Below are 22,259 nucleotides of genomic sequence, written 5' to 3' on the forward strand. Positions count from 1 at the left end.
TTGGATAAGATACGAATGCATTTTTTCTGCATAACGAACAGTTGATGCACATCGGTGCTTTCTCCCCACAGGATAATACCATATCGTAGCCATGCGTACGCATATGCAAAATATGCGGTTTTAGCGGTTTCAATGTTCGTATTAATCTTTAAGATGCTTAATGCGTAGGTGAACCTAGCCAGTTTGGATTTTATATCCTGTATGTGCGATTTCCAATTAATACTCGAGTCTAGTGTTATGCCCAATAGTTTGCACTCGTCTACTTCTTCGATGGTTTTATTATTGTCAATTTGTAAACTTATATGCAACGGATTTTTTTGATTTGGTTTAAATTGTATTATTTTCGTTTTATTAAAGTTTATATCGAGGTTATGTTCGTGGAGCCAGTCAGTAACTGTGTTGAGAGTCTCCCGTATCTCTGTCTCTCGTATAGGGCTTTACAGTCACGAACGCAAGTAAACTAGTGCCTACGTCAAATCATGGGATTAGTTGTCAAGCGGACCCGGCTCCCATGAGCCGTGGCAAAATGCCGGGATAACGCGAGGAAGAAGAAGAACGCAAGTGTCGTAACTGGGATGCTGCTTAAAACATCCGACACAGATGATACATAAATCAAAACACACACACTAAAATTCCCTAACCTCTTAACCTCTTGCGCGGCATATAATATAAATTTGACGTTATCAACATGCGCGCAGTACAGTTGAGTCTCTCTTCGCGGCACAATTATTACCGTGGGGTAGTTTTTGAGCTCTAGTCAGATTTTAATAGCTATTTTAGTTCGATGATATCTACAAACACGATAGGTAGTCCCTTAATACCAATATATTATAATTGTCCTTCTCGAGTCGATAAAGTTACTAGAGAAAGGGCTCTAGATTTTTTTATTAGCCTACTCTAGTGTCCTACTACTCCTACTGCTGGGCAAAGGCCTGCCCTCGCTTCTTCCACTCGACCATGTCGTTGGTATGTTCCCACCATTCCGGGTAAGAATGCGTCCAAGTCGTCCCGCCATCTCCTTTCAAATTGTTATTCATATTTTTTGGCAGCCGATATGATCTAAAAAATCGCTACGATTTCACAAACTTTGCAGGCTGATCCACTGCACCTTAACTTTTACGTATTGCACGTGTCAGTGACGTGCTCTGTTCCGCGATTTGTGGGAACAGGATTCGCACTGGCTGCAACCACTCCAAAGGATGTTGATATTACTAGCCGTTTGCTTCAAGTTGGCCATTGCCTCCCTCCGCACCATGCCGTATCAACCCAGGCCCGCTTAATAGTATATAATAACAAAAACCTAAAACAATTACCGGCGAATGATATGAGGTCAGAAGGGGTAAGAGAAACATATTGTAGCGCAATAAAATACAGGGTGATTTCGGGGTCGTGGAGCAAACGAGCCAGACATCATACAGAATTCAAAGATGAGCCTAATGATGTTGTTAATTATTGTTTATCACCAATAATGATGATTATTTTCCAGATGACAAGTAGGAAAAACTTTTTTGCATACAATTTGGTCACCCTACTCAATGTGACGTCTTGTCGCTTTCCATACAGCGTATGTCAAAAGTCATAGGGTGACCATAATTACTTTCAATTCAATTCAATTCAATTCTTTATTGATAAATAATAATTTTACATGTCAGGTACATATATGCTTAATGCTAAGTCTTATAATTAATTAATTATTAGATTTATTTACATAGTTGGACAGGCAAGGCAGAGCCCGCGAACTAGTAGTTGTTTATTAGATAAAATGATGTGTAAGTACCTATATTATAGTATTATCTACTTGGTACAGTGTTAGGTCTCGAAAAAGGCATCGATTGAGTAGTATGCATCAGACGCCAGTTTAGATTTAAGTTTTTTATTGAAACATAGGTTGCTGGTGGTTTGTTTCAACTCCAGCTGGATTTTATTATATACTTTAGGTCCTACCGTATGTATACACTTTCTAGACTTGGCAAGTCGCGTCTTAGGTGGATTAAGTTCAATAGGCCTCCTGGAACTCGCACCTCGGGCGTTGCCACGAGTCGGAAACAGTGTTATGTTGCGTCTTACGTATTTTGCCACTTCGAAAATGTATAGACACGGCAGGGTAAGAATTCCTGTTTGTTTGAATAGTTCCTGGGCTGGGTGGTCCCATGGGACGCCAGATATGCACCGAATTGCTCGTTTTTGGAGTTTGAATGGCCTTAGTCGGTCTGCAGCATCGCCCCATAGGTCGACTCCGTATGCTAGTATTGAATGAAAGTAGCCGTAATAAGCTTTCTTAATATTATTAATGTTTAGACTGGGGCGGAGTCTGCCCAGGGCGAAGCAAGCGGATGACAGGCGGTCACATAGCTGATCAATATGCGGACTCCACGTTAGTCCGGAGTCGATTATCAGGCCTAGGTATCGCACTTGGTCAACCTGAGGGACGTATTGGCCGTTGCAACTTATATTTAAATCGTGCGCTCTGTTACCTCGCAAGCAGAAGCGGAGTATGTTAGTTTTTTCAACGTTTAATATCATTCCGTTGGCCGAGAACCACCTTGCTACTTCATCCATTACTTTGGCCAATTTAGTTTTGAGTAGAATTTGATTTTCAGCTGCTACGATTACACAACAGTCATCGGCGAACATCACAATTTCCGCATCGTCGGTGGCGGTTGTAAAATCGTTCATTAATTTTGAAAAAAGGTTATTACCGATCACAGATCCCTGCGGAACAGCAGCGTCCCCCAATTCCAGGAGACCAGATCGTACTCCGCGTACAGAAGTTAGTTGTTTCCGGCCCTTTAGGAAGGAGGCTATCGTTTTTAGGAAGCTGCCGGTGATTCCATAGTGATCTAGTTTGGATAAAATGAGAGGGTGACTAACCAGCTCAAAGGCGCGCGACAAGTCGCAGAATATGGCTGCCACCTGTAGCCCGGCATCGAGGTGGCCGGTCACCCTGGTCACTACGTCGCGTGCCGCGTCGATGGTTGATCTCCCGGGTTGGTAAGCATACTGCTGAGTGTTTAATAAATTATTAGAGTAAAAATGAGACATTAATTTTTCACTTAGTACTCGTTCGAAGACCTTCGAAAATAGTGGTATTAGCGAAATGGGTCGATAGTTCTTTAAACTGTTAAGGTCGCCCTTACCTTTATATATCGGTTGTACCTTGATATTTTTTAACGTGCTAGGATAGGTACCTGCATCTATACATCTATTTATTAGGTCACAAAATATATCAATAATAAACTTTGTAACTAAATAACTTTGTATAACATTAATTTTACTTGAAGAATAAGAAAAAATTAACTAATTCTATTTTAATCAAATACTACCATATGATAATGTGGATCATTAACAGAGTCAGAAAAAGTGGTTCTGGCTCACGACCCCGAAATCACCCTGTATATGAGTATGAGTACATTATTTTGCTCGGGGCAAGGGAAACCGTATGAGGAAAGTTCTTCTTAAGTGGGTTAGGTTATGAGAACTGTGTCCCCCACGAAACCGAACTGATGCCAGAAAATTAAACGATGTTAGGTCAGGGTAACACATGGATATTAGGACAAATTTGACTTTCCGTTAGAGAAGGGTCCTTAATATGCTTCATCTGCAATAATTAAGGACGTTTGTATCAGAATTTCTGCTGGGATTTCAGATGGAAACAACCTTATTGCACTTGAAGCATAAGGGCCCTTCTGGAAAGCCACAAATTATATTTATGACAAGTTACTGTTAGGGAGTACCTACCTACCATGTTAGGACATCTCTATCATAACTAGGGCATATGAGTGTTAGGACAAATGATCATTATATAGACGGCCAAAAAATATTAGGGAATGCTAAAATAGGAGAAATAAATTTAGGAATCCCGATATAGATCTCTACAAACCCATAGTTTTAAACAGTGAAATGTAACCATAGCAGCCAGTAACAACCAAAATTATTTGATCCACAGAGACCCTAAAAATTAACATTTTCATGTAACACACAGTAACACCTAAAAGTAAACGCAAGTATATAAATTATCGTTAAATTATTGATATATTCATGTTATTTAAGCTCAGACCTTACAGGGAAATGAATGGGCATCTCGCTCTAATTGACCAGAAAACCACCGAATCGAACTAAATATTTAAATCCCCAAAACGTCAAGCGGCCATGTTGCAATGAATCAAATCATATACTTAATTGCTAATTCGATGACCATATAGCGTGCTATGTGCCTGGGTATATAAGCGGGTCGGGTAAGGCGCCGCAACATTTTAATTCGTTACTAGATCGGGACGGTTGGTAACTCATGTGATTTGTGATCTCAAGATTAAAGATGGCGGCGGTTCCGGTTTTAATGGTGAGGAACTTTTTTTAATTAGGACTAAAGCTCAGTTTTCCTAGGATAGTGGTGCCGTCATATAGCGGCCGTCTCCATACAAAATAATACGGCCAAATATGGATGTCGTAGTATTTTGTATGGAGACGGCCGCTATATGACGGCACCGCTATCCTGGGAAACCAGAGCATAAGCTAGGATGGGAAAGGATATAACATGAATTGTTATTCCTGAAAACAAGTTGGAGTTTGAATTTTTTTTTTGGAATTAATTTAACTTTTCATGGCTCTCTTAATTGGCTCTTCTCTTTTTCTAATGAACTTATGGTCCAAGTTATCCAAGAGGCGTATCAAAGGTTGATTAAATCTCATATAAATCAGTTTTTGATATCTGTGCATCTTAAATAAGTGCGGACGGGATGAACAGATCATTTCATATAAATACCATAATTATCAATTACTGATAGAGTTAGACCAAGAAAAGTCTGCAGCGATTTTGATGGCCCACGCAGTGCAAGTGTTATTCATACGTCATAATTTCATAGAAGTTTGACGTTTAAAATGACGCTTGCGTGGGCTGTCAGAGTCGCTGTAGACTTTTCATGGTCTAACTCTAAAAATTCTATTTTTAAAGTTTTAGTTGGCCGCCACAATACTTGATTTATTTTAATGAGAAAGGTGGATAATTCTTCGTTTAGACTTAAAATTCAGAATTGTATAATTGTGTGATTGAATAACAGTGGCACTGCCAATTCAGATTTGACAACTTGATATGGCTTTAAACTGGTTTTGATGCGACCGTGACGATCATCTTGTCGCATAATTCACGCACGACTTTCACATCATGTCGCATATATGCACCAGTGCACCAATAAAGCGTGAGCGATCTTAAACTTATTTACTTACTGCTGTGGAGCAACGATCCGAAGTGGATCTTGGCCTCTGACACCAAAGACCACCTACTCTGTCCAAAGCCGTTTCTGTCCAGTCGACGGCGCCGAGTTCGCTAAGGGGTTGTGCACAAATCACGCGAGGTGTTTTCGGCTACTTTTTGACCCTCCCTCCCCCTTGGTGATATTTGGTGAGGTTTTTGGCTACCCCCCTCCCCCACATAACCTCACGTGTATTGTTTTGATTTTATTTCGCTCGACTAAATTTTAAGATAAATAGTAGTAGCGTGGTGCTTTCCATCGAAAACTAAGCTCCGGAAGCTCCGGCCCGGCCCCGGCCCGGTCTAGCGTGAGTCATCCTTAATCGTGCAGAAAAAAATACCGATAACTTTTCAGGGGATCTTTGCAATTTTTGAAAATTCTCTTTGGCAATAGCTCCTGCATGTGTTGGTGTTGTTGTTATTGTTAAAAAACGCCGGTTACACATAACGTTATAGCAGCGGTCGGCAACCTTTTAGCAGCCAAGGGCCACATAGTAGTTAACGAAGTTGACGCGGGCCGCAAGTTGATAATATTTGTGACTTTATCAGATATTGTCGTTTGTCAATATTATGTACAAAATAGCCAGGGGGGCTCGCGGGCCGCAAGTGAGAGGTTCGCGAGCCGCATGCGGCCCGCGGGCCGCTTGTTGCCTACCGCTGCGTTATAGGTAACGCATATCAAATCAGTACTCCATCATAATGTCTTCCGACACAGTAATGTAAGGATTACGTATAAGCATAGTGTTATCGCAGTATTAGGCAGTTATAGTTAGCTTCATGAAGCGTGACGGTGTGAATAACGCATTTAGTATTTAAAATTCATACTGTTACCACAGAGTATCAGAATCAGAATTTTTAGATGTCCGATTGTAGGGAAAGCTAGTAAGAAAGTACAGTCAAGGTTCAAAATATCGACACGGACAAAGTGCCAAAAATATGTACTCACAAATATGTAACCATATTTTTGGCAGTTTGTCCGTATCAATATTTACGAGTAAAACCTTCACTTAACATTAGGGCATCTTAGGATTTCAGTGAAATTACTATACTTAGATCAGTGGCGGATTTGCAGTCTTTGTCGCCCTAGGCCCCAGGCCCTGAAGCCGCCCCTTTCTCAGCACTCATCATAGCGACTACCTACATTTTGAGTTATTTCTTGTTATCTCTTCTTCCTCGCGTTATCCCGGCATTTTGCCACGGCTCATGGGAGCCTGGGGTCCGCTTGACAACTAATCCCAAGAGTTGACGTAGGCACTAGTTTTTACTACGAAAGCTACTGTCATCTGACCTTCCAACGCAGAGCGGAAATTAGGCCTTATTGGGATTAGTCCCGTTTCCCCACGATGTTTTCCTGCATCGAAAAGCGACTGGTAAATGTCAAATGATATTTCGTACATAAGTTCCGAAAAACTCATTGGTACGGGTTTGAACCCGCGACCTTCGGATTGCAGGTCGCACGCTCTTACCGCTAGGCCACCAGCGCTTGAGTTATTTCTTGTTATCATCAGCTAATTTTTAGTCACAATTTGCCGCCCCTAATATCTTCCCGCCCTACTTGGCATTAGGGCAAATCCGCCACTGACTTAGATACTATGATTCTCTTTGCAACGTCACGTATCATGTTAACCCTCCCTAACATTTTTTTTTGCTAGCCTATCAAGGTGTCCCACTGCTGGGCAAAGGCCTCTCCCCTTGTCTCCCACGACTCCCGACATAGCGCCTGCTCTGGCCAGTTACTGAGAAAGGTGTCTAGGTCGTCCCGCTATCTCCGTCTGGGCCTGCCGCGTCCGCGCTCTCCTTCTGGCATCCACTTGGTAGCTACACTAGCCCATCTGTCTGGATGCATGCGGCAGACGTGACATACGAGAATTTATATTTCTGACTTCCCTAACGAATGCCGTGTCCCCAGGTCTTACATATTTTTGACATCGGCCCGATTCGAACTTTAAGATACGTCAATTAATAGATCTAGAAACGATATGGATTAGATGTGTCAGTGTCAAATATGACATTTCTTCAAACAAAAACGTCACTTTTGACACTGACACATCTAATCCATATCGTTTCTAGATCTATTAATTGACGTATCTTAAAGTTCGAATCGGGCAGTTTGTCACTATCTATCTAGATATCTATTTGTATCCTTCGGTGTAATTGCAGATAAAATTAAATACATCAGTGTCCAAAGTATCGTGCGCAATCAAAATTGTACTAGTGTAATTAAGCGCGTATTATATTAAATCGGAAATTTAGTAAATTTGGTCGATATTGCCGCGATGGCATGTACCTACACATGGCAGTGTACTAGAATCTAGTTCCGTTTTACGAACATGGCGAAATATACGCGGTAGGTATGTGTCTTACATAGGTACCTACCTAAATTAGTATGTTAGTAAGGAATGCAGCGCTGTCCAGTTCATACAAAAATAGTGGTAAATGGGCATTGCTCAAGCTCATGAGAAATGCCTAAAAGAAATGTCTAAATAGAAGCAGTAGAAACTTTATGAAAAACTTTTTTAACTAAACTTAAGAAACATATGATACCTACTGGGTACAAATATTTTACCAATTTAAGACTTGTTACAACGCTGCCTCATACAAGATTCTTTCTAAATTACACATTAATTATATCCAGAAACATAATTAGCGACACACCTTATAATACGTCCATATCCACATATCCTATCGGATATAGCGCTGTGCAATCTAGAGTCTAGACTAGCCATGTGTAAGTTGTACAACATTATTAATATTTCCAAAATTTCTGGAAACTTTCATGAGAAAAAATTCTCGTGCAAGTTTCCACTTAGAAAATTCCCGTTCAGATGAGGGATTATTACCCGCACCTCGGAGTAATTAACAATGGAGCCGCCATTAACAGGCGTTCCCCTCTGTCGAAAAAAGGCGGCCAATGGTCAACGACATGTCAACCATATGTATGGACTGACGTTTATCTGACATGACGTACCTATACATTTGATGTGCCCCTCCCCCGCAAAAAACGGCAGACTATTTTGTACCGAAAATTTTAGACATGGCGGCTCCATTGTTAATTACTCCGAGACCCGCACCCATAGGGAGTATTACCGCTGCAATGTTCTGCCGCCAGAGTGCAGCACTAATTTGTTTAGTAAACCATAGAGTAACTTATACATACCACGCCTTAAACAGTTTTTTGACAAGTTTTTACTATGACATTGATACATCAAGGCGGTTTGTTTACAGGTGGTTCGAAATTTCGTTATCTGCCTCTCTATCGATCGAATAAGCAAGAGTGATAGAGAGGCAGAAACCGAACTTTCAACTGTCGTGTTTCACGGTAGGCCATGTGATTGAGTTAGTGACGCCCTCTACGTAGAGTTTTGCGTAATATTCCCTATTGGCGTCTATATCATGTGTCTCAGAAATCGAAACTAACTGTAAGAAGGTTTGGCAATAAACGTGGAGAAAATAATACCATCTGACATTATTTATTACTTGAAATTGAAAAGCCACCAGCGACCGCTGTTGCGACTGCACGCCGCAACAGCCGCAGTCGCCGCTGCAGCACGCTGCTGCAGTAGTGCTGCACCGATAATATCGCAACGGTAGTGCAACTGCAGGCCGAATTGCACTGTCACCTTTATCAACCTTTATGCAGCTGCGGTCGTAATCAGAACACCACCTTATCATAGGTACATATCATAGGTAGACATGGTGGGTAGGCCAGACGCATGAATTAAGGTTGAGTGCTCCAGTTAGCACGGATTAGGAAACTGGGATGTTTTATTTATTTGGCAATGTTTGCATAGGTAATGAGTTTAGGGGAATTTATTCAAGTCTGAGCTCTCGATAAGGCGAAAAACCTTTTTAATGATTATGGCTACCTTCATTACCGTCTAGTTTTAACAACTTATGTAGTTTCAATTCAGTATACTTAAATGCTTCAAATGCTTGTTTAATTACATCGGGTGAGCCTTTTCTAACTAATCCAACTTCTCAACATTTTTTTAGTTTTTGCACCTGACTGCGCGGCGTTTTGTTTGCCGACAAGACGGATTTTTATTATGTAGAAATAAAAACCTACGCAAGTTTTCTAAGTTTGTACCTACATTGCGTGTATCATCATCATCTCAGCCCTTTACTGCCCACCGCTGAGCATAGGCCTCTCTTCTAGTACGCCGCTTGTCCCGGTCCTGAGCAAATCTCATCCAGATGTGACCCGCAATCTTCCGGATGTCGCCCAGACGTCCACCGAACGAGCCAACGGACGCCAAGGGCTGCTTTCATTCGAAAGCGGCCACCATTCCGTTAACATTTTAGTCCACCTGCCATCAGAGGAGCTGGTTCAAATCCTGGCTCGTATATGTACGAAATATTATTCGATATTTACCACTAGCTTTTCGGTGAAGGAAAACATCGTGAGGAAACCTGCATACGTCTGCGAAGAAATTCAAAGGTGTATGAAGTCCCCAATCCGCATTGGGCTAGCGTTTTGGGACTATAGCCCAAGCCCTCTCGCGCATGAGAGGAGGCTTGTGCCCAGCAGTGGGACGTATATAGGCTGAATTATTATTATTTTTGTTTGTCCTTTCCACATCTCGAGACCATGAGGTCCCGGACTTTTGGGAGGCATACGTGGGGCCGAAGCCAACAGCGCAGGGGCCCTTTAAGACAGTTTAATTTAAAAGCAAGGGATACACGTGGCAGATAGCATTCCCGAAAGCACAATATTAGTACATTACTACAGAGGCCGGGACAAAAGGGGTTGCCGGCCGAAGACATATAGACGGCCGAGCGAAGCGAGGCCGGATAGGTCTGAGCGCGGGCAACCCCATTTCCCGCCGAGGTATGTATAGTGCTTTTCTCAAACATGCAATGAAATAAATAAAATAAAAAATCCACGAAACCCAAGTTTTATTTATAGAAAAAACTAAATGTAAAGTACACCCAAAATATAACCAACACGTACCTATATCATTATCACGCGTATGTTTTACACGAGTCGTGTATTTTTACTACCCGTATATTTTCATGTATCTTTGATTTTTTCGCCTTGTATCCGTCTGACTGTCGTTTTCGTCACATAAGTTTACATAGTCTTTCATGTTGATATCATGTTTCACATACATCGTTGCTTTATGCATGGAGTAAATAAGTATAATTTCCACAGTGTTGACGAATTTGTAGTTACATTCATTTAAAATATGCCACAAAACTGTTTCTAATAAACTGTAAGCCATTTTTCTTAGTTTCTCAAATAATAAAATTGCCATAAGCAACCATATACATACTACGTCTTTGACTTGGCGGCAGAGGCAGCAAGTTATTAAAATCAATTCTGCTTACGCTGCCAATTCCAAAACCTACGATTACAATTAATATTAATTTCATTATTTCGTCGGAACTCATATTAAAGTCAAAAAATCAACAACGCACCATAAATCCAATAAAACAGAATGAATATTTCGCCTATTCCACTTATCCCTACCGCGATATCCCCCCCAGTGGGGATACGTGGAATATTTTTCCATCTATTTCTACTAGTAGGGATACTTTTCCATCTATCCCTACTAATTGATGCCAAATGGATTTTTTTCCGCATATCCCTACCATTTTCCCCCTGGTAGGGATAAATGGATTTTTATCCACCCGTACCTACTGTTTTCCCCCCTGGGGGGGACAGGTGGAATTATTTCTATGTATACTCATAAGTTTCCCCCCCGGTGGGGATAGGTGGATTTTTTTTCACTTATCCCTACAACCTCGCTATTTGGTAGGGATCCATGGAAACTTTTCCAATCATCTTAACCCGATTGTATTTTGGTAGGGATACATGGAAACTTTTCCAATCATCTTAACCTGATTGTATTTTGGTAGGGATACATGGAAACTTTTCCTATTATCTTTACCTGATTCTTATTTTGGTTGAAATACATGGAAACTTTCCAATCATCTTTACCTGATTCTTATTTTGGTTGAAATACATGGAAACTTTTCCAATCATCTTTACCTGATTTTATTTACACTAAACAGCTACGTAGCAGGGACGAGTGGAAGAAATTCCATATATCCCTACCAAACGACAAGGTAGCAGGGACGAGTGGAAGAAATTCCATATATCCCTACCAAACAACAAGGCAGTAGGGATAGGTAACAAAAAATCCACCTGTCCCCACCTGGGGAGGAAAAAAGAGATTAATATGGAAAAAAAGTTATCTATCCCCACCAGGGGGGAAATCAATAGGTACACGTGGAAAAAAATCCACCGATTTCTACCAGGGGGGAAAGTAGTTGGGAAAAGCGGAATAAATTCCATCTGGCCCTACCATTCAAAAATAGGGGGGATAGATGGACGACTTGATTCCATGTATCCCTACCAGTGGAAATAGATGGAAAAATATTTTACATATCCCCACTGGGGGGGATATCGCGGTAGGGATAGGTGGAATAGGTCGAATATTTTTCAACTTTACCTCCATAACAATTTAAAAAATATAACTACGCGTGTTTGAGTAGACCTTTTTACCGCTAACGTTTAGATGAAATATTTTAAATGTTTTTATTTGTGTAGTTAAATTTATAATTTAAAATTATAAAATTATAGAATGTATTATTTATTAAGTTCATGTTGATTTTATACAAATAAAACTGCAAATTATAGCAAACATTGTTTTTTGTTTTTTTTTTATAGGCGTAGTGGCAGAGTGTCATTACGAACCATAAAGCAAATACTGCCTCTAGTTTTTTTTAATGGATGAATGCCACGATGCTGTCTCACAAATATCTGTGAAATGAAAATTAAAAAAGAGGACTTTGCCGGCCTAGGCCTGCAAGATGTGTATGAAATTCCATTAACGACCTTTTGTCCTAGCCGCACCTGAAACGTCATACTTCGCAGCCTATTATAAGGAACATAACATCAATATTTCATTGCATGTTTGAGAAAATTATTATTTTTCTCTGTTTATTTTTCTTCATACGTTATTACATACATACATACGATTATTAATTTAATAGTTATTTCACATTTTAATAGCATCCCGCCCGAAACAGCCGGCAATGTTCTCTCGTACATAATATACTCATTTCCGCGACCCCGCTACAGTTTCATAGCTTATCCTTATCCGACAGTCCGGTGGCTCGCCTTGACCTTCCGTGTGGGTCACTGCATGACATTGCGCGCTGTCTGTGCACCTGTCGGGCATACGGCGTACAAGACGGTTCTTTTCTTGGATAATAGAACTTGGATGATAAGTGGCGAGTTCGCCTGCAAATCGCTTGTGTGATAAGGCTCTTAGACTAATTTGTTGCGTACTTGAGACACTGGGAATTTAGAAAAATAAAACATATTTGTTGCGCGCTCGCCTCGCTTTCAACTCTTCCGCAAATCACTAGTGTGATACAGACTGATAAGACTCTAAACAAGAAATATAATAATTCCTTGGTAAATCTGTACTTTGCATTATTTGTAGTGCACTTTCTATATAAAGTTACTTACTTCTAAATGAATCAGGTCAGTTTTAGACAACTAAAGTTGTCTAAAACTGACCTGATTCTGTGATTCATCACCCTCGGAGTTGCTTAATGATTTATTTCATGAATTCGCAATGCTTATTAGTCTTATGTATGTGACTAGGAGATAATATTTGATAGATAGGTAGATTTGAGATAATAAAATCAAATCCTTTATTAGTAAAAAATATAGGGGACTATCAGTAAACAGTGATTAGCTTGTATACATTTTTACCAGAGATATATATAACTCCGTATAAGATAAATAAAGTCTAAGAAAAAAACGTGCCTCGGACGGCCAAGGAAAAGTCATTCTCGAATAGATGGCGCCATTACCTTTGGCCTATTCTCGGCTAGATGGCGTTAGCGACACCGTTTGGTATTTAACGATTTTAACACATATCAGTGAAAGAACATGGGTCAGTATGGAACAATAAAAATTAAGAATCATTTATCCGTAAACATATTTTGATTATTTTATACATTTTCAATTTTATTTTAAGTTTTAATCGTGTGTCGATAGATGGCAGTAAATGTACCGTGACTACAAAATTGACAATGACAGGACCCCTCTATACTATCTATTCTTTTTGATTTTTACTGTCTTAATTCATGATAATAACCGCAAATTATTTCTTCTATTCCAGATACTTCTGATAGGCTGCTGCCTATCCAAGGAGCTAGAAGATAAGCCGAAACTCTCAAAACTTCTCGAAGACAACGGCATTCAGGACACGCCTTCAGGAAAGGGGGTGAAGCGACAGGTCTTCTCAACCGGTTTTGGATCGCTCAGCACGGGCCTAGGGACATCTATAGGGTCCCTGGGGACACCTATAGGGTCTCTGGGCACACCTATAGGGTCTCTGGGCTCACCTATAGGCGCACCATTAACTGCACCAATAAGTCTTGGCGCTCCGGTGGGGATCCCAGCAGCCCCTCTCTCACCAGTCGCTATAGCCCCCGCGGCCCCAGTCGTACCAGTTGCTCCCGTACAAACATCCGTCGACATCGCGCCCAACCCAGTCGTCCTACGACAAGAAGTACCCAGATTCATCACTAGGACGATCACCAGAAACGTCCAAGTACCAGTTCAAGTACCCGTACCTTATCCTGTTGAACGCCAAGTACCAGTCCCGTACAATGTTCCCGTACCCGTACCGGTCGACAGACCGGTACCGGTGGTGCATAAAGTCCCAGTCGAAGTGACAAGGCATGTGCCTGTGTATTATGAAAGGAAAGTGCCGTATCCTGTAAGAGTTCCGGTACATGTTCCACAGCCGTACCCGGTACAAGTTGATCGTCCCGTGCCGGTTGACAGACCGGTTTATGTTGACCGTCCGGTACCGGTGCCGCAGCCAGTGTATATAGATAGGCCGGTGAACGTCCCCGTGCCCGTACAGGTCGATAGACCGGTACCGGTGCCCCAGCCGGTGGTGGTGGATAGACCGGTGGCCGTGCCGCAGCCTCTGGTAGTTAACAGACCTGTACCGGTCGCGCCTGCTATACAAACTGTGCCAGCTGTATCTACAATACCTATCTCGAGCGGTATCCCTCTTGGAGGGCTCCCCACCGGCCTAGGGGGAGGTTTCCCCACTGGTTTGGGTAGCTCTTTAGACCTCTCCAACTCTATTTCGAGTTCGATTCTCACTGGACGCTAATTTATTGTACTTTTGAAATATATTGTATTTATTAAGGAATATTCGAATAAAACATCGTTATGGGTGTAACGTTTTATTTATTTGACTCATCCCAAAAATATGAAAACCTAATTTTTACATAGGCACGGTCAGCCAAGAAAGTGGTCTACCACTTTTCGACTCTATCAATCAGATGATAGAGTCGAAAAGTGGTAGACCACTTTCTTGGCTGACTATACCTGCTACCTACATTCGAGTTCATAAATGGATGCTGATACGCAATAATGTGTCAACCCACATTAATTTTTCAATAAGATGTCAACTCAAAATATTGACGCTTAAAGTTGACATTTTATTGCAAAATGGATGTGGGATGACTCATTTTTGCTAAACACCATCCAAATATGTATAGGTAATTTTTTTCTACTTGCAATTGCAGTGTATTTAAGGTGAAGAAATTTATACTTATTTACATAGGCACCTAGTAAGTAAGCTTAGAGTAGGTAGGTACTCACTCCATCATATTTTGAAACATAATAATTGGTGGATGTCTAGGGATGGGATGCCGATTATCAGCCAAAAGATGGCGTCAGTGTGCACGAATTGTGGATTTTCACCATTTCTCCCAAAATACAAAGTTTCAAAAGATGTGTTGATATGGGCGAAAACTATAAAAAATACTACATCCAAATCGAAACATGTTTAACTCAACAGTGTCTCATTTCGTTATTATCGGAATCCAACTGCAAAATATTGCAATTTCTTGCATTCACGCACACTTACATACCTAAAGTCAGTGTCAAATGTCAGTAGATTTGGAATGTTACAATAAAGTATCCTAGAGGGCGCAGTGCAGCGCATGTAATTTTATTTTTTACACGACTGCCCAAACAAAAAGAGTGTATTGTTTTCAGCGTTCATGTTTGTATGTATGTGAGTTTCTTTATTCCACCTTAACTTCTGAATGCCTTATCCGATTTAGACGTATGATACATCATTAGAATCCTTACGTCATCCCGGGTAACATAGGCTATGTGACGTCATTATAAAAACAATATGGCGGACTTAACACGCCATATTACGCAACCTTTAGAAAAAAATATCGTGCAAACCTATCGAGTAGGGTATCAAAATGAAGGGCTGAAAGCCGATTGATACTATATATGCAACATGTGGGTTTAAGTTTCATTTTGAGAAAGTAAGAATTGACAAAATATGTTAAGAGAAGCTAATCTCATAAAACCAAATATTATTATTGAATGGGATACTTATTAAAATAAAAGGAAAGGGTTTGACCGCTGATCAAAAAAATATATAATTAAGTATATTATATTAGGTAGGTACATACTACTCATAGTTTTTAAAACATGTTCGTAATTGCGCTTATGGAATCGAAAAGTTTAAAATATAACTTCTATTTATTAATCGATACGATACAGAGTCCGTCTAAGCTAACTCTGCACCGACTTTGGCAGAACAAATCGTGAAAGTATCATTATAACCGTATGGTTTGATTTAATTTTAACATTTATGATGATGATGACATTTTTTTTAAGGCCGAAGGGTGAGCTCCACGTAGGGCCTACGGCTCAGAGCGTAAGAAAGATGTGCGCTTCCTGCAACTTGTCCAAGTATATGCACTCGGTCCAAAGCCAGGCACCAAAGACGCCCCCACACTAAAAGGGTCAGGCGTAGCCCGACGTACGTGACACGCTATACGCTTACCAAAGCCGGGCGCCTTCGGCGCCCTCATACTCATAGCATCGGCCGTAGCCCGACATACGTGGCGCGTTGTACGCGTTCCAAATACGCGTTCGCGTTCGGCGCCCTCATACTAAAAGAGTCGGGCGTAGCCCGACGTACATACGTGGCGCACTGCGCGCGGTCTAAGGCCAGGCGACTTTCTCATACTAAAAGTGTCGGGCGTAGTCCGACGTACGTGACACGCTGTACGCTTACCAAAGCCGGGCGCCTTCGGCGCCCTCATACTCAAAGCATCGGCCGTAGCCCGACATAAGTGGCGCGTTGTACGCGTTCCAAATACGCGTTCGCGTTCGGCGCCCTCATACTAAAAGTGTCGGGCGTAGCCCGACGTACATACGTGGCGCACTGCGCGCGGTCTAAGGCCAGGCGACTTTCTCATACTAAAAGTGTCGGGCGTAGTCCGACGTACGTGACACGCTGTACGCATACCAAAGCCGGGCACATTCGGCGCCCTCACACTTAAAGGTTTTGGCGTAGCCCGATGTACGTGGCGCGCTGCACGCAGTCCAAAGCCAGGCACCTTAAAATCTCTCATATTAAAAGTATTGGGTGTAGCGTGACACGCTGTATGATTACCAAAGCCGGCCTCATACTCAAAGCGTCGGGCGTAGCCCGACGTACGTGGCGCGCTGTACGCGTTCCAAAGCCGGGCGCCTTCGGCGCCCTCATACTAAAAGAGTCGGGCGTAGCCCGACGTACGTGGCGCGCTGCGCGCGGTCCAAAGCCAGGCGACTTCTACTTTCTCATACTAAAAGTGTCGGGCGCCGAAGGCGCCCTCTTACTCAAAGCGTCGGGCGTGTACGAGGCGCGTTGTACGCGTTCTAAAGCCGGGCGCCTTCGGCGCCCTAATGGTAAAAGAGTCGTGAGAGTCAGGATGGCGGGTGTACCTAGATAAAAATAAACGAAAAGCATACCATATTTTAGTACCTAATTTGTACTATTTGGTACCTCCTTTAAAAAAATTAGTACCTCACGGTATTAAAAGTTATCACCAAAAAACATTACACCCGCCATTGTGACAGTCAGAATGGCGGGTGTATTTTATTACGCAATGATCCCGCGATTATTGATAAATTCTATAAAAGACAAATTTTAGTACCTTTTTAATACTTTCATATTCATTTATAAATTGAGCCACATTATTTGTGGTTTCCGAGTTTTACTCATTTTACACTTTACATTGCTATTACAATTTTGCAGGCGCTGTAATTTTCCACCGTATCGATTTCGTTTTTAAGAAAAAACGCTACGCTACAACTATTGTTATTACGCCAGGATTTAGTACCTTTTACGTTTAATTTGTTACCTTTTCACGTTTAATCTGTTAAGTTCAATTAACTATGAAAATTACCTCTTACAAATGGCCAGGCGCGATGTCAAAGAATTCTTCCTATGAAAAAATTCCGCGTACCGTGTACCTATACCTACTCTTAAGTATATCGTGATTACTGATTAATCAAATAAAACCCGCAAATTATGTCTGTTTGTCGGTATATTAGTGTGATGAATATACTTCTTTGTGGACTCCCGTTGATTTTGCTAAGAAGACATACGATTGAAATACATACCTTTTAGAAATACAAGCAATTATTTCATTTAACTATTACATGATGTTTTTCTATCGTCTTGGTACAGTTTTTCTTCTGACAAGGTCGCTGTGTCTGAGTATGAATATGGCACGGAAAGCGACCCCACAGGGAATATTACGCAAAACTCTGCGTAGAGGGCGTCACTAGCACCAACACAGGGCCTACCGCGAAACACGAAAATCAAAAGTTCGGTTTCTGCCTCTCTATCACTCTTGCATATTCGATCGATAGAGAGGCAGATAACGAAGTTTCGATTTTTGCGTTTCGCGGTTAAGCCACTTGTACACAAACCGCCTTGAGTATCAATGTCTAGCCTAGTTCGGACTACATAGTCGAGTGGCGAGTTGCGAGTATTACGTGTCTGAACACCAACAATTTAGTCGAGTAGATTAGTCAGTAAATTAGTCGAATGGATCCATTTTGTTCTATTTTTTCTGGCGAGTGAGCCTCCCCGTGGCCTCACTCCACCACTCTTACTAGTCTTCTCGACTAAATTTTTGGTGTTCAGACACGTTTAGTAACTAAAATACTCACTGTATGTATGTTGGTTTTTCGGGGATACTTAGGGGGGGGGGGGGATTTAAGGTCAATGAGGGCATTTCCGTCATAGTTTAAGTTCACTTTGGCCGGTCATAACTATGATGATATTAACTTTTTAATAAACCTTATCACTGTAATAGATTAAGCATTTATTTAACCTATGAGATATAGACGACCAGTCTGGCCTAGTGGGTAGTGACCCTGCCTGCGAAGCCGATGGTCCTGGGTTCGAATCCCAGTAAGGGCATTTATTTGTGTGATGAACACTAATATTTGTTCCTGAGTCATGGGTGTTTTCTATGTATATAAGTATGTATTTATCTATATAAGTATGTATATCGTCACCTAGCACCCATAGTACAAGCTTTGCTTAGTTTGGGGCTAGGTTGATCTGTGTAAGATGTCCCCAATATTAATTATTTATATAATTTATTTATTTATATAAAGGTACTCATATTAAACCACTGGCCATTTGTAAGACGTAATTTTCATAGTTAATTGAACTTAACAGATTAATCGTGAAAATGTAACAAATTAAACGTAAAAGGTACTAAATCCTGGCGTAATAACAATAGTTGTAGCGTAGCGTTTTTTCTTAAAAACGAAATCGATACGGTGGAAAATTACAGCGCCTGCAAAATTGTAATAGCAATGTAAAGTGTAAAATGAGTAAAACTCGGAAACCACAAATAAAATGGCTCAATTTATAATTGAATATGAAAGTACTAAAAAGGTACTAAAATTTGGCTTTTATAGAATTTATCAATAATCGCGGGATCATTGCGTAATAAAATACACCCGCCATTCTGACTGTCAGAATGGCGGGTGTAATGTTTTTTGGTAATAACTTTTAATACCGTGAGGTACTAATTTTTTTAAAGGAGGTACCAAATAGTACAAATTAGGTACTAAAATATGGTATGCTTTTTGTTTATTTTTATTTAGGTACACCCGCGATCCTGACTCTCACAAAGAGTCGGATTTAGCCCGACGTACGTGGCGCGCTGCACTCGGTCCAAAGCCAGGCGCCTTCGACTCTCTCATACTAAGTGTCGGGCGTAGGCCCACATACGTGACACGCTGTACCCTTACCAAGACGCCTTCAGTGCCCTCTTGCTCAAAGCGTCGGGCGTAGCCCGACGTTCGTGGCGCACTGTACGCGTTCCAAAGTAGTCGGGCGTAGCCCGATATATGCGGCGCTCTGCGTGCCTTTCTGTACTGAGGACGCCCTCGCAAAAGTAACATAAAGTGACTTCAAATGGTTATTAACGAAATCATGACCCCAAAATTAATTAAATAAATAAAAAATTAAAAAACACGAAAAAGCGAACTGAAAAGATAAAAATATTTTTTAGTTGTGTTAGTTACTCAACTTAATGAATGTAAAAAATCTAAAAAGTATAAAATAAAATTTATTAATTAAAAATTAAAAAACACGACTGCGAAAAAGCGAACTGAAAAGACAAAAATAATTTTTAGTTGTGTTAGTTACTCAACTTAATGAATGTAAAAAAATATTAGAATATGAGTGTTTAGTGAAGGTTATAAACAACAAACGCAAAAGTTTTATGCTCATTTAGGATCGTGACTGTACCTGTGTATTTTATTTCAATTGCAGTCGGGGACCTTTTAAATGGGAAAATGTCAATACATCAAGGTTTTACATTCATTAAGTTGAGTAACTAACACAACTAAAAATTATTTTTGTCTTTTCAGTTCGCTTTTTCGCAGTCGTGTTTTTTAATTTTTAATTAATTTATTTATTGTAAAAACAATTTAGAATTTAAATTCTTATTTGTGACATTGACAAGTAACTTGGAACCAACTGAAATTTTCAGACGTTAATTGCCATGTGCTCATGGCACCCACAACATCTGTTTTGAATAAATTTAAGCTAGTGACAATGATTCTGGGTTCAAATCACGACGGTGCTTAATTTTTTTGTTTTTAATTTTATTTTATGAAAAGTTTTATAATTTATATATTGTTATTCTTATTATCAATTGAAAATGACGCAAATTATTTTACCTAACATTTCAAAAACGCTTTTAATGTTAGCTTAGTACTAACGTAACACTACTAAGCTGGCGTGTGAGTCACAGTTTTGGGGAAGTAATGAGAAACAGAAAAAATCAAAATATATTATTCTTTAAACACAATAAAATATTGTGATTATGATGGGATGCGAACTCGTTTATTTAGGTACCTTATATATTGTTGTACATAATTATAATGATGTTTCCTTACGTTTATACAGCAGTCAGCGGCTTACTTTCTGTACCTATCGTAAATATCGTAGTCATTGTTGGTCAGTCCTAAAAACTATACCTAACTAAAGTAAGTAAGTATACCTTAACTTAAGTATACCTTTACCTACATTTTATTGAAATTATACATAGTTACCATTTTAGATAATCTCCTAATGTTGTTCCATCTAGATAGGATTTTAGAAAATGCAATGCTAAAGGATATTGAGAGCATTTCCACGCTGGATGACTATATGGTCAGCCTTTCCATCTTTTCTAATATATATATATTAAAACTAATTTAGAGTTAAAATAAATACTATCTATTATATTATTATTATTATTTTTTGAAGTGAAAACTCATTTATTGTAAAATAAGTGTTATAAAATGAATACAAAACTAAAATTAACTACAACTAAAAACTAAAGCTAAAAATTAAAAATATTTATCAAAACTTTGCGCCCTTGGTAAGGTGCCCATCACGCAGGCAGCCTTCCCGCGCTGGATTGCTATGGCCAATCTTTGCGCGAGAAAGCTGCCCGCGCGATGGTCACCTGTGGCCTGCCTTAGGCGTTTGCTGAGCTCCTTGTGGAGCCCCCGAGCCCCCCTACCCCACGGGCCTAGTGTCTCGACGCCGAAGGCTACAAATTCGTAGTGTGCGCCGAGACAACTATATTTATTAACCTTGGAACGTTCTCGGACGTCAGCCGCCGCCCCGGCCTGTTTACTGGTGGCTAAAATGTAGGACGCCGCCAGCGTATCTGCGCAGGTGGCGTCCCACACCAGCGCGCGGCCTAACCGCCAGGGGATCAACGACATCCCGTCGGGGCGCTTGCCGTCATCCCTTGCGATCTGGGGCTCAAGAGCCGCAGGGACGTCGGCGCTGACGAGCGCTCTCCTCAGGATGTCGTTGAGCGCGGCATGACGGGATAGGCGGCCAGCGCCCGAGGAGCAGGCGAGTCCGTGGTGGCCAAGGCGATTAACAGGGGCCCCACAAGAGGCGCAGCTATGGTCCACACATACATCGGCCCCGACCCGGAGTCCGATGGCAATTCTTAGTGTGTTTGGCTCGATGAATGTGCCAGTGTGAGGTGATGGGTAGGCGTGTAGCCATTGTCTAGACTCTGGTCTGGACACAGCTAAGAGCCTTGCGCGGTCCCTTCCCGACGAACTATCAACTAGGGATTTCATGACGGCGGTGCAGGCCAAGTTGTCCCAGGCCCTTTGCCTCTCGGGTCTAGGTGGCACATCTCGCAGTTTGGCTAGCCAGGCATTCCTGGCCTCATCCAAGCACGCGATCTCGCAGTTTGTTGTTTTAAGGATTTTACCTGCGAGATCAGACGTGCTATGGATTGAGGACAAGAATGCCGGCAGAGCAACACTCGATATTTTGCGTGTTCCTAAACCGCCAAACCTAATGGGCAAAGAAGCCTGGGTCCAAGCTGGTTCGTTAAAACGGACATTCAAAATCGATTCCAGTTGTGACTTTAGGAGACTATCGATAGGTTGGACTAAATTAGCGACTTTCCAGATAGGGCAGCAACGGAGCAAGTACGTAAATTTGGGAACCAACAAACAAAACTTTAAAATAAATAAGGCTGAATGGCTTAACACGAAATTTAGAAATAGATTTGGCCAAAACAGACGGAATAGCTTCATCGAAAATGGGGGAACCGAGAAGGTGGAGATTATCTTTTGATAAGATTTTAATGTTTGGGGCTAAACTTGAAAAACTTTGAA

At 41.0% G+C, this 22,259-nt stretch overlaps 2 protein-coding genes across 2 annotated transcripts in view; one reads left to right on the top strand and one right to left on the bottom strand.

Annotated features, from left to right (window-relative positions):
• The window catches only part of LOC134797050 (protein maelstrom homolog), a 117,327-nt gene that overhangs the window by 90,612 nt on the left and 4,456 nt on the right, over nucleotides 1–22,259 (bottom strand). The gene's annotated exons all lie outside the window — the stretch shown is intronic.
• On the top strand, nucleotides 4,226–14,469 carry LOC134797030 (tetra-peptide repeat homeobox protein 1-like). The gene is made up of 2 exons (XM_063769233.1): nucleotides 4,226–4,339; nucleotides 13,390–14,469. The coding sequence occupies exons 1-2, from the start codon at nucleotides 4,316–4,318 to the stop codon at nucleotides 14,398–14,400; spliced, it is 1,035 nt and encodes a 344-aa protein (XP_063625303.1). The 5' UTR covers nucleotides 4,226–4,315; the 3' UTR covers nucleotides 14,401–14,469.

Source organism: Cydia splendana, chromosome 14 (genome assembly GCF_910591565.1).
Source record: "Cydia splendana chromosome 14, ilCydSple1.2, whole genome shotgun sequence".
Lineage (NCBI taxonomy): Eukaryota > Metazoa > Arthropoda > Insecta > Lepidoptera > Tortricidae > Cydia > Cydia splendana.

Excerpts from the sequence above, each read along its gene's own strand:
- LOC134797030 (XM_063769233.1), top strand. The coding sequence starts at position 4,316 with ATGGCGGCGGTTCCGGTTTTAATG. Across the intron at positions 4,340-13,389 it reads CGGCGGTTCCGGTTTTAATG|ATACTTCTGATAGGCTGCTG; the intron begins GTGAGGAACTTT and ends CTTCTATTCCAG.